Source organism: Schistocerca gregaria, chromosome 8 (genome assembly GCF_023897955.1).
Source record: "Schistocerca gregaria isolate iqSchGreg1 chromosome 8, iqSchGreg1.2, whole genome shotgun sequence".
Taxonomy (NCBI): domain Eukaryota; kingdom Metazoa; phylum Arthropoda; class Insecta; order Orthoptera; family Acrididae; genus Schistocerca; species Schistocerca gregaria.
In genome coordinates this window covers 161,658,283-161,671,347 of record NC_064927.1, presented here as the reverse complement: position 1 = coordinate 161,671,347, position 13,065 = coordinate 161,658,283, and the positions used below count along the sequence as shown (strand labels likewise).

The 13,065-nt window shown below is 45.4% G+C and overlaps 1 protein-coding gene across 1 annotated transcript in view; it reads left to right on the top strand.

Annotated features, from left to right (window-relative positions):
* Nucleotides 1-13,065, top strand: part of LOC126284908 (phospholipase A2 inhibitor-like) — a 172,875-nt gene that overhangs the window by 146,242 nt on the left and 13,568 nt on the right. The window contains exons 7-8 of the mRNA XM_049984170.1: nucleotides 2,357-2,517; nucleotides 10,859-11,120. Coding sequence (XP_049840127.1) covers nucleotides 2,357-2,517; nucleotides 10,859-11,120 — 423 coding nt within the window. The remainder of the gene's footprint in view (nucleotides 1-2,356; nucleotides 2,518-10,858; nucleotides 11,121-13,065) is intronic.

Sequence of the window (13,065 nt, the reverse complement as noted above, 5' to 3'; positions counted from 1 at the left end):
TCGATCTCATTTTTGAGACGTCTGTATTCCTTTTTGCCTGCTTCATTTACTGCATTTTTAAATTTTCTTCTTTCATCAATTAAATTCAATATATCTTCTGTTACCCAAGGATTTCTACTAGCCCTCGTCTTTTTACGTACTAGATCCTCTGCTGCCTTCACTACTTCGTCTCTCAAAGCTACTCATTCTTCTTCTACCGTATTTCTTTCCCCCATTCTTGTCAGTTGCTCCCTTATCCTCTCACTGAAACTCTGTACAACCTCTGGTTCTTTTAGTTTATCCAGGTCCCATCTCCTTAAATTCCCACCTTTTCGCAGTTTCTTCAGTTTTAATCTACAGGTCATAACCAATAGATTGTGGTCAGAGTCCACATCTGCCCCTGGAAGTGTCTTACAATTTAAAACTTGGTTTCTAAATCTCTGTCTTACCATTATATAATCTATCTGAAACCTGTCAGTATTTCCAGGCTTCTTCCATGTATACAGCCTTCTTTTATACAGCCTTCCAGAGCATAGGTACGGATATTTCGTCGAGCGAGCGATTGTATACGGTTGCTAAGTATGGAGCTCTTAAACCAGTACAGTTCGAAAGGAACCTAACTGGTATCTAGTCTGGACGGGAAGACTTGACATTGTTATATGATTTAAGTGGCATCACTACACTACAGTTATCTACAAGCTCAGCAAAATTGAAAGACGACCTAGAGAAAGTAACATAGCGTATTAACTACTTGATGAAAATAAATGAAAGTGCGGGAGCATATTGGCAGAGGTCTCCCAGTCGTGCACAAAAACACAGACGTCTCATAGGGTGAGGTCAGAGTGGCTATAGCGCATATGCAGCGCAAGGTAGTTGAAGGAACTGGAAAAGGCAGTATGTGTCAACCCCCGTGATTTTTACGCGCTAACATGGCAAATAACTGTGTCATAAGCGCCGCATGTGGCGCTGCTGCATTTAACTGTTCAGTGAGTTTAGATATTTGAAATTTTTGGAAAAATATAAATCGAGTGATCCTGAGGGTGTTAAATTAGAAAATGAGACGCTTAAAGTAGTGAATGAGTTTTGATATTTGGGGAGCAAAATAACTGATGATGGTCGAAGTAGAGAGGATATAAAATGTAGACTGCCAATGGCAAGGAAAGCATTTCTGAAGAAGAGAAATTTGTTAACATCGAGTATAGACTTAAATGTCAGGAAGTCTTTTCTGAAAGTATTTGTATGGAGTGTAGCCATGTATGGAAGTGAAAAGTGGACGATAAATGGTTTAGACAAGAAGAGAATAGAAGCTTTCGAAATGTGGTGCAATAGAAGAATGCTGAAGGTTAGATGGGTAGATCACATAACTAATGAGGAGGTATTGAATAGAATTGGGGAGGAGTTTGTGGCACAAGTTTACAAGAAGAAGGGACCAGTTGGTAGGACATGTTCTGAGGCATCAAGGGATCACAAATTTAGCATTGGAGGGCAGCGTGGAGGGTAAAAATGGTAGAGGGAGACCACGAGATGAATACACTAAGCAGATTCAGAAGGATGTAGATTGTAGTAAGTACTGGGAGATGAAGAACCTTGCACAGGATAGAGTACCATAGCTGCATCAAACCAAATAGCAAAACTTCTTTACTGCTTTAAGTCTCTCATTTCCGAATCTAATTCCTTCAGCATCACCCGATTTAATTCGACTACATTCCATTATCCTCGTTTTGCTTTTGTTGATGTTCATCTAACGTCCTCGTTTCAAGACACTGTCGATTCCGAGAACTGCTCTTCCAAGTCATTTGCCGTCTCTGACAGAATTACGATGTCATCGGCGAACCGCGAAGTTTTTATATCTTTTCCATGGATTTTAATACCTACTCCGAATTTTTCTTTTGTTTCATTTACTGCTTGCTCAATATACAGATTGAATAACATCGGGGAGAGACTACAACCCTGTCTCACTCCCTTCCCAACCCCTGTTCCCGTTTCGTATCCTTCGACTCTTACAAATGCCATCTGGTTTGACATGGCTTTTGCATTTTCGGAAATACCATTTTTGATTTTGTTACGTAAGTCGTGAATTGATAGGTTCTGTATTTTTTGTATGTGCTTAAAATAATTGGTGATACCTGCATCGTACAAGACTGTACATTTGGCTTTCTGGCCTGTACGATGATTTGAAAATGGCCCCCGGCCAGAAACTAGTCATCAAGTGAATAAAAAAAATGAAAATTGCTAATTTGGCTGATATTTCGTTGTGCTGATTGCTGACCCGCAGCTATTCCAGGATGCTGGGAGTTCATAGACTTTGGCCTTTTGTACTGTCATGACGCCTAGCAAAGCTCCTCGTGTTGATACTGGTCTCTATGGTGGGCGGCAGGTGCGGCTGGACAACAACGCGCTGGAGCGGCTGGGCGCGGACAGCCTGCCCTGGTCGTCCCTGGCTGAGCTCAGGCTGGAGGGCAACCCGTGGCGCTGCGACTGCAGCGCGCTCTCCTGGCTCTCCCAGAAGGCGGCCGACGCCATCACAGACCAGCCCCGGTGAGTGGCCAGCCAGCCACAGCGCCTTCCGCGTCACCTCCGTAGTTTGCAGGAGTCTGGGGCGGATCCAGAGGGGGGGGGGGGGGGCAATGGGGGCAGTGGGGGAATTGCCCCCCCCCCTCCCCCCTGGTGTGTGACCGATCTTTTTTTTTTTTCCGACTGCTTTAGGGGCTGATTACGTCGGCCTGTCTAGTATGTTTCACTTGAAATCGAAGATGTAAACAATGGCACGCAGTTTGATGTAACAATTCAAAAAGAGACCTTGAAGCCTCTTCCATTTAGTGAATAAACTACAGAAGAAACAACTATACTTACGAATAAAATGATAATATTCACTGAGGCATGAACGATCTCTGTCCCCTTTTTAGCACCTTCCCTGCAGTGCGTATGTAAGATTTTGTTTCTAGTGGCAATTTGCAAAGAGATGGTGTTGATAATTAAGCGATGAACACCGAAGGAATACTTGAAAATTTTCTCATTAGTTCGAAATAGTGAGAACCTTGCGACAGTCCCTTTTATTCTGCAATTGCACGTTTTCAATCTGGATGAACGCTTCTCCCCCGTTTTGGCTTTCTTCTCACTTTTGATCCGGAATGTGAACAAACATTAATTAGCCAAATGTAATAACGTATACGAAAATAACGTTTGTGGATTCATTCTCAATCCATTCTCTCATACAGTAAGAAGGTAAATGTTACGGTCAGCAGATTCAAACACATACTGAGGTGAAACTTCCTGGCAGATTAAAACTGTGTGCCCGACCGAGACTCGAACTCGGGACCTTTGCCTTTCGCGGGCAAGTACTGGCAGAAGTAAAGCTGTGAGTACGCGACTGAGTCGTGCTTGGGTAGCTCAGTTGGTAGAGCACTTGCCTGCGGAAGGCAAAGGTCCCGAGTTCGAGTCTCGGTCGGGCACACAGTTTTAATCTGCCAGGAAGTTTCATATCAGCGCACACTCCGCTGCAGAGTGAAAATCTCATTCTGGAAACATACTGAGGTAATTAACAATATAAGATGATTACCTGAACACAGTCAAATACCCTATTATAACTTTTCGCAGTCGTATCGTCATTGCTGCGTGTAAACACATGCACGAATTCGATGCCAACATTCTGTCATATGAAAGCAGTTGGTGAACTAATTTCGAAGATTTAAGAATGGAAACGAACATTAGCATTTTTATAGAGTATTTTACATTAGCAGACAAACACGGAGTTTTTCAAGTGCACATGTCGTATTTGAAGAATATTTTTTAGGTAATGCAGTAAGTTATTTCATTAAACACACTTAACACATAGCGATACGCAATTAAATTAAAGGCAGATTATATATATATATATATATATATATATATATATATATATATATATATATGTGTGTGTGTGTGTGTGTGTGTGTGCCCAAATGGATTATTAATGCATTTATTTGGAATTAATTTTTTGGAAGGCAGGTATCAAAAAATTTGCCCCCCCCCCCCCCCGACCGAGATCCTGGATCCGCCCCTGGCAGGAGTAATTAGTAAGTTCAGAGTGAAAATAATGTATGCCGGCTGCGGTGGTCTAGCGATTCTAGGCGCTCAGTCCGGAACCGCGGGACCGCTACGGTCACAGGTTCGAATCCTGCCTCGGACATGGATCTGTGTGATGTCCTTAGGTTAGTTAGGTTTAAGTAGTTCTAAGTTCTAGGGGACTGATGACCACAGATGTTAAGTCCCATTTTGCTCAGACCCATTTTTTTAGAATAATGTACGTCACTCACTGCATTAATTGCCGTTTTGTGGATGCTATACTAATTTTCTTGGCTGATGGAGACATTGAAGGCAATGGAAACTTAAACAGTAAACTGCTCACCGTCTTACAACAGTTTACTTTATTAATCTATGCTTAACGTAATCCTCATAGCTTCAGCTGAGTAAGGGACGACCTTCTGTACGTTGCCAGAGCAGTGGAAAAAGCTATCTGTGGTAAAATGTGAAATTTAATTCAAGAGAAATGCAACAATGGTGTTAGAATATGCAGGCTGATTTTGCTCGGTCGGAATAAACTATAGAAAACAGCCCCTGGGTGGATAAGGAGCAAAAAAGGTGGTATAGACATGTAGCTGTAAATGTGTCCCATGGGAAGGACGTAAAGGTGAAATGAAAGACCCTTGGTAGCGTAAGTTTCAATGAATGAAAGCACACACGAGGGCATACCAGATAAGTGGAAATATGCCATCTGTACTAGTGTGTTACTTAGCTCCACACTTAGTTAGGTTTAAGTAGTTCTAAGTCTAGGTGACCGATGACCTCAGATATTAAGTCCCATAGTTCTTAGAGCCATTTGAACCAAAGAAAATGATAATGAAATTTGAAAACACGGTTGAGTTAGGTGTGGCACCTGGAAGTGGAAGGCTTCCTACCCTGGTGGAGGTTACTGACGAGGTTGCTATCTGCTTTAACTCACGATGAGGCACGTGCCTCGGGTAGTGCTAGGTTCGTGCAGTGCCACGGGAATTGTGTAGCCCACTGTCAAGAGTACGGAAAGTTTTTCGGTCTATGTTACGCTGGTACACGTACGAGATTCAGACGGTTCAGCAAGTTGAACCTCATGATCTCCAGCAACGTTCTCAACTTGCTGTTCGGTTTCTGGCATGGATCGAAGTTAATGACATTTGGCGGGCAATAATCTGTGGAGTGAACAGGCACATTTTACACCTCGCCTTATGTGACGGTGGCTTCCAAAGCAGTTTTGTTCTCCATCCATTCTTCTTTGAAAAGAGTACAAGCACAGGATGTGTCACCTGTACCATGACGTCTCAACATTATCGAGACCTCGTTGCACAGCATGTTACTTCTGCTTTGGAAGAGCGCAGCTGTGTGAAGACCACTGTCTGTGTGAAGACAACTCTGTACCTGGTATGAAGGCCAGTATACGGGAACACGTTATTCAGATTCCACTGGAACCGTTGTGTGCAACTGTTGATCACGTCTTTTCACGGATGCAGCATCCCATTGGCATCTCCGATGCTCATATTGAAGAAATTGTGTAAGCAGTGTTTGATAAAATCAGCTTTATGGCTTTCTCACGCGTTTTACCTTCCCTGCCCACATCCTGTTCTTAATGCATTACGTGAGCCGTGCTCTCTGCCAACCAAGCGGTTTCGTGAACTTCGATGTCTATCTGTGTTTGGTTTCCCGCCCTTGTCGCGGTTACGTCGCATTTCTTCTTCCTTCTACGTGTGGCAGCAGTGATGTGTATCGATATTTGCGACGTGTCCCATCTTCGGTTTGATGCATATAGTTTCCGGCAAGGGCGTCTGGAGGGAGTCGGTCGGTTGTTGCGGACGAGGAAAGTTATCTCCGCGTGGTGCAGTCGGCTGGGTCCGCTGGCAGCCCCTGCGCAGTGTCGGAGCGCGTGTGGAGCTGTCCGATCGCTACGAGCTTCGTGCTTCGCCGACCCATGACGTCAAAGTTGATTAGTGTTTCCAGCTACCCAAGCCACGTTTTTCATGTTATGGTGATTCGCTTCGGTGGTTTGCAGTTGGGGAGATTTTCTGGTGAGCAACACTGAGGGATTCTACTGCTGAGATTAGCCGCCATGCCATGCAGTTAACTATTTTGGTAGACTACGATTTGAGTGCACCAGTGGAATTTTATGTGTTGTGGCCGTTAGTGTTCTGATTACCTGCACTGGGCACTGACGTAAATTCAGACAGTGTTGTTTTGAGCGGAGTTAAATATTACGGTGTTTCAAATTCAAGTGTACCAGCGGAATTTTCTGCCTATTGTCCATTAGTGTTCCAGTTAGCTGCCCTGGCCACTAATGTAATTTCAGGCAGCATCCTTTCCTCACCTGTTGTCGCTGTCCAACAGGGTGTGTAATTTTGAGAGCTAATACATAGCCCATTGTGGATATTCACGTTTGTGACATTGCCAGTTTGAGTTCTCATGTACTGATTGACGGGAAGCAAGTCGTTGTGTCGGTGGGTCCGTGGCTGTCCCCTGGTTGGGTTCCAACTGATCAAGCATAGATGGGCCACCACCTGTCTCACCTAAGTGAACGAGGGCAGACCGACCTCCCTGGGCGCCTTCTGAGTGCCATAGGAGTTTAATTACCTGTTGTCAGCTATTTTAAATTTTAGGCTTATGGTTATTTGTTTTGTTTTCTTAAAATTTTGCAAAATTACTTTTTAAATTTATGTTCCAAGCTTAAATACTGCGGCCTTCTGCCTTTAAAGATTATGGTAATATATTTTAAAAATTTTGGTGTTCAGCCATTGGTATTGCACCTTGCATATGTTGCTTCTTTAAATTATCTTATAGCTATCTTAATTGAATTTTGATTTTTTTTTTAAGATTTCTTGTTGGCCTTCTGCCTTTAAAGGTTCTATATTCTAAAATTTTGGAATTTCTTTGTGGCCCTCGGCCATTTGTATTGCATCTTGCGTATGTTGTTTTTGAAATATTTTATTGCTATCTTAATTGGATTTTTATTTTAAGATTTCCTGTTGGAGACCTTTAGCTGTGAAAGAGTTTCATTTCGTTAAGATTCGGCTATGTGTCGCTTTGGTTGTAAAGATTATTAATGTGTAAGACCTTCGGTACACACACCATCACATTATTAGACTTGTAGTTCTAACGAAGTAGGCGAGTGTCAGCAATGTGTCTCGTGGTCTTACCGTGGCGAGTTTATCTTCTGTCGTTAGGTCAGATGATAGAAACGCCACTTGCACGCTTAGAGTACCAGATTGACGGTGGCCAACTTCGAACAGAACTTGATTAATTTTCACACACATTTATTAAAACAATAAAAAGCATAGATATTACGTAATTTGATTCTGGATACTGTTTACAATTGACAATCTGAAGTTCCTTTGGTCTTGGTACATTAATCTTATTCTCACATATCTCTGATAATTTACAAATTGTCCATACATTTCTCTTCGTGGCTATGTTCAGGAATATGATAATCTTATTAGGCGCAGACTGAAACTTGACTACAGACTAATGCAGACTGGCTAATCGGAGGTCTGTACACTCGTTATAATACCTCGAGCGTTCAGGTATCACTGCGCGAGTGTGATCCGCGAGGAGAAAAGGTTCTACGTTAGCAGCAATCTCATTGGCTGCGTTACATATTAATGTGCGGACCGGTGGACGCATAATTTGGTGCGTCTCTAAGACAGCGCCATCTCGTAGTGCGGAGACGAACGAGCGCTGCGCCTGCGCTGTTGTGCTTAGCGGGGCGCGCTCTGTTGGGAAGATTGTGTACGCGCTGTCTATGCGGAACTACACTCCTGGAAATGGAAAAAAGAACACATTGACACCGGTGTGTCAGACCCACCATACTTGCTCCGGACACTGCGAGAGGGCTGTACAAGCAATGATCACACGCACGGCACAGCGGACACACCAGGAACCGCGGTGTTGGCCGTCGAATGGCGCTAGCTGCGCAGCATTTGTGAACCGCCGCCGTCAGTGTCAGCCAGTTTGCCGTGGCAAACGGAGCTCCATAGCAGTCTTTAACACTGGTAGCATGCCGCGACAGCGTGGACGTGAACCGTATGTGCACTTGGACTTTGAGCGAGGGCGTATAGTGGGCATGCGGGAGGCCGGGTGGACGTACCGCCGAATTGCTCAACACGTGGGGCGTGAGGTCTCCACAGTACATCGATGTTGTCGCCAGTGGTCGGCGGAAGGTGCACGTGCCCGTCGACCTGGGACCGGACCGCAGCGACGTACGGATGCACGCCAAGACCGTAGGATCCTACGCAGTGCCGTAGGGGACCGCACCGCCACTTCCCAGCAAATTAGGGACACTGTTGCTCCTGGGGTATCGGCGAGGACCATTCGCAACCGTCTCCATAAAGCTGGGCTACGGTCCCGCACACCGTTAGGCCGTCTTCCGCTCACGCCCCAACATCGTGCAGCCCGCTTCCAGTGGCGTCGCGACAGGCGTGAATGGAGGGACGAATGGAGACGTGTCGTCTTCAGCGAAGTAATGGCCGCTATCGACAGGGGATCTCAAGTTGATTCCGTATTTCTAGATTTCCGGAAAGCTTTTGACACCGTTCCTCACAAGCGACTTCTAATCAAGCTGCGGAGCTATGGGGTATCGTCTCAGTTGTGCGACTGGATTCGTGATTTCCTGTCAGGAAGGTCGCAGTTCGTAGTAATAGACGGCAAATCATCGAGTAAAACTGAAGTGATATCAGGTGTTCCCCAGGGAAGCGTCCTGGGACCGCTACTGTTCCTGATCTATATAAATGACCTGGGTGACAATCTGAGCAGTTCTCTTAGACTGTTCGCAGATGATGTTGTAATTTACCGTCTAGTAAGGTCATCCGAAGACCAGTATCAGCTGCAAAGCGATTTAGAAAAGATTGCTGTATGGTGTGTCAGGTGGCAGTTGACGCTAAATAACGAAAAGTGTGAGATGATCCACATGAGTTTCAAAAGAAATCCGTTGGAATTCGATTACTCGATAAATAGTACAATTCTGAAGGCTGTCAATTCAACTAAGTACCTGGGTGTTAAAATTACGAACAACTTCAGTTGGAAGGACCACATAGATAATATTGTCGGGAAGGCGAGCCAAAGGTTGCGTTTCATTGGCAGGACACTTAGAAGATGCAACAAGTCCACTAAAGAGACAGCTTACACTACACTCGTTCGTCCTCTGTTAGAATATTGCTGCGCGGTGTGGGATCCTTACCAGGTGGGATTGATGGAGGACATCGAAAGGGTGCAAAGAAGGGCAGCTCGTTTTGTATTATCGCGTTATAGGGGAGAGAGTGTGGCATCTATGATACACGAGTTGGGATGGAAGTCATTACAGCATAGACGTTTTTCGTCGCGGCGAGAGCTTTTTACGAAATTTCAGTCACCAACTTTCTCTTCCGAATGCGAAAATATTTTGTTGAGCCCAACCTACATAGGTAGGAATGATCATCAAAATAAAATAAGAGAAATCAGAGCTCGAACAGAAAGGTTTAGGTGTTCGTTTTTCCCGCTCGCTGTTCGGGAGTGGAATAGTAGAGAGATAGTATGATTGTGGTTCGATGAACCCTCTGCCAAGCACTTAAATGTGAATTGCAGAGTAGTCATGTAGATGTAGATGTAGAGTCGCTTCTGCCTTGGTGCCAATTATGGTCGTATGCGTGTTGGTTGGCGCCGTGCAGGTGAGCGCCACAATCAGGACTGCATACGACCGAGGCACACAGGGCCAACACCCAGCATCATGGTGTGGGGAGCGATCTCCTACACTGGCCGTACACCTCTGGTGATCGTCGAGGAGACACTGAATAGTGCACGGTAGATCCAAATCGTCATCGAACGCATCGTTCTACCATTCCTAGACCGGCAAGGGAACTTGCTGTTCCAACAGGACAATGCACGTCCGCATGTATCCCGTGCCACGCAACGTGCTCTAGAAGGTGTAAGTCAACTACCCTGGCCAGAAAGATCTCCGGATCTGTCCCCCATTGAGCATGTTTGGGACTGGATGAAGCGTCGTCTCATGCGGTCTGCACGTCCAGCACGAACGCTGGTCCAACTGAGGCGCCAGGTGGAAATGGCATGGCAAGCCGTTCCACAGGACTACATCCAGCATCTCTACGATCGTCTCCATGGGAGAATAGCAGCCTGCATTGCTGCGAAAGGTGGATATACACTGTACTAGTGCCGACATTGTGCATGCTCTGTTGCCAGTGTCTATGTGCCTGTGGTTCTGTCAGTGTGATCATGTGATGTATCTGACCCCAGGAATGTGTCAATAAAGTTTCCCCTTCCTGGGACAATGAATTCACGGTGTTCTTATTTCAATTTCCAGGAGTGTATGTACACAATTACAGTAAATGAGAATTAGAAGCAGAAACTGAACTCAACCCTTGGCCATTACCACGATCCTATTACCTGTTATGCCCAGCGGGTTTAGCGGGCGTCGCATTACGCATGGAAAAATATCTATAGGTCTTTCTTGCATTCACAGCGCCGGATTTGCACCTGGTTGCTGTGACTGCAACTGACTTTTTTCAGCCTAAATCGGGTCTGCATTACCGCCTTAGTGTCTACGAATGCCATACAATAACTGCAGTCCACAGTGGACCTCTTTGATCAGCTGCTTCATTATAGCTACCCAGTACTTCCATACGTTTCTACGATGTGTATTGATATCTTTTTTTCGTTATCCGCTTTTGATTAAATAAAGCGTACATGTTGCCGCAACCTGCTGTGAAGTCACCAGTTTTGGAGATTAAGGTGTTCAAAGACATATAGAAAGGCAGGGTTTACGGCTTTGTTGTTACGCATACGTAGAGATGAGAGGTTGTCAGGTGGTGCAGCGAGGTGGTGGCTGCGACAGGTGTGTGGCGCCCGAGTCGCTGCGCGACGCGGGCCTGGCGTCGCTCAACGCTAGCTCGCTGTGCGCCGTAGAGTGGCGTCGCGGCGCTGCGGGGGCGGCGAGGGGCCGGAAGGCGCGCGCCAGGGCCGGCATGAGCGTGGCGCAGGCGGCCGGGCTCGCCGCCGTCGTGGCGCTCGGCAGCTTGCTCGGCGTCGCACTCATCCTGCGTTCCAGGCGGCGCCGCCGCGACGACGAGCGCCGGCACTCCGTCTACTGCGTCAACGTGAGTAGCCGCCGCCCTGCATCTACGTCGTACCGCGCAACACACCTACCGGTGTGTCATGGTACCTGTGGTGTCGCCGCCAGACACCACACTTGCTAGGTGGTAGCCTTTAAATCGGCCGCGGTCCCTTAGTATACGCGTGTCGACACTATCAACGATTGCAGACCGAACGCCGCCACACGGCAGGTCTAGTCTAGACAGACTCCCTAGCACTCGCCCCAGTTGTACAGCCGACTTTGCTAGCGATAGTTCACTATCTACATTCGCTCTCATTTGCAGAGACGACAGTTTAGCATAGCCTTCAGCTACGTCATTTGCTACGACCTAGCAAGGCGCCATATTCGGTTATTATAATTACTTGAAGAATTATTCTGAACAGATAATATTGTGAATCACGTACCGTCAAGAGCGACGTTCATCATTAACGGATTAAAGTTAAGTATCTAACTACTGACGGCCGCTTTCTGAATTCTCATTCCTTGTCAAGCTCCAGATCCCACGTCAGTATAGTTCTTCCCTCCTCACGCAAGCCTGCTTGAGCTAAAAAACGTGCAATTCGGCCTCCACTAGGAACACGGTATTGGTTCTTCAGCTAATACAAAGGTACCACTATCTGATCCCTCCAACCCTGTTCCACTTGCGAATAGTGCGCAGGCAGTATGATTGTCTGTAAGCCTCTGTATTGGCTCTAATTTCTCCAATTTTCTCCTCGTGCTAAATACGCGAGATGTATGTGAGGGGAAAGTTATACCGGGTGATCAAAAAGTCAGTATAAATTTGAAAACTGAATAAATCACGAAGTAATAAAGATAGAGAGGTAAAAATTGACACAGCTGCTTGGAATGACATGCGATTTTATTAGAACCAAAAAAATACAAAAGTGATAGGCTAAAACCCTGTCTCACTCCCTTCCCAACAACTGTTTCCCTTTCATGCCCCTCGACTCTTATAACTGCCATCTGGTTTCTATACAAGTTGTAAACAGCCTGTCGCTCCCTGTATTTTACCTCTGCCACTTTCACAATTTAAAAGAGAGTATTCCAGTCAACATTTTCAAAAGCTTTTTCTAAGTCTACAAATGCTAGAAACGTTGGTTTGCCCTCCCTTAATCTTTCTTCTAAGATAAATCGTAGGGTCAGTATTGTCTCACGTGTTCCAACATTTCTACGGAATCCAAACTGATCTTCCCCGAGTTCGGCATCTACCAGTTTTTCCATTCGTCTGTAAAGAATTCGTGCTAGGAGTGACTTATTAAACTGATAGTTCGGTAATTTTCACATGTGTCAAGATCTGCTTACTTTGGGATTGGAATTATTATATTCTTCTTGAAGTCTGAGGGTATTCCGCCTCTCTCATACATCTTGCTCTCCAGATGGTATAGTTTTGTTATGGGTGGCTATCCCAGGGCTATCAGTAGCTCTAATCGAATGTTGTCTATCCCTGGGACCTTTTTTTGACTTCTGTCTTTCCGTGCTCTGTCAGATTCTCCCATCTCATCTTCATCTACGTCCTCTACCATTTCCATAATATTGCCCTCAAGCACATCGCCCTTGTATAGGTCCTCTATATACTCCTTCCATCTTTCTGCTTTCCCATCTTTGCTTAAGACAGGTTTTGTTTTCCATCTGAGCTCTCGATATTCATACAGGGGTTCTCTTTTCTACAAAGGTTTCTTTAATCTTCCGGTAGGCAGTATCTATCTTACCCCTAGTGACATATCCCTGTACCTCCTTACATTTGTCCGCTAGCCATCCTTGCTTAGCCATTTTGCATTTCCTGTCGATCTCATTTGTAAGACGCTTGTATTCCTTTTCGCCTGCTACATTTACTGCATTTTCATATTTTCTCCTTATATCTATTAAATTCAATATCTCTTTTGTTACCCAAGGATTTCTACTATCCCTCTTCTTTTTACCAACTTGATCGTCTGCGGCCTACATACTAT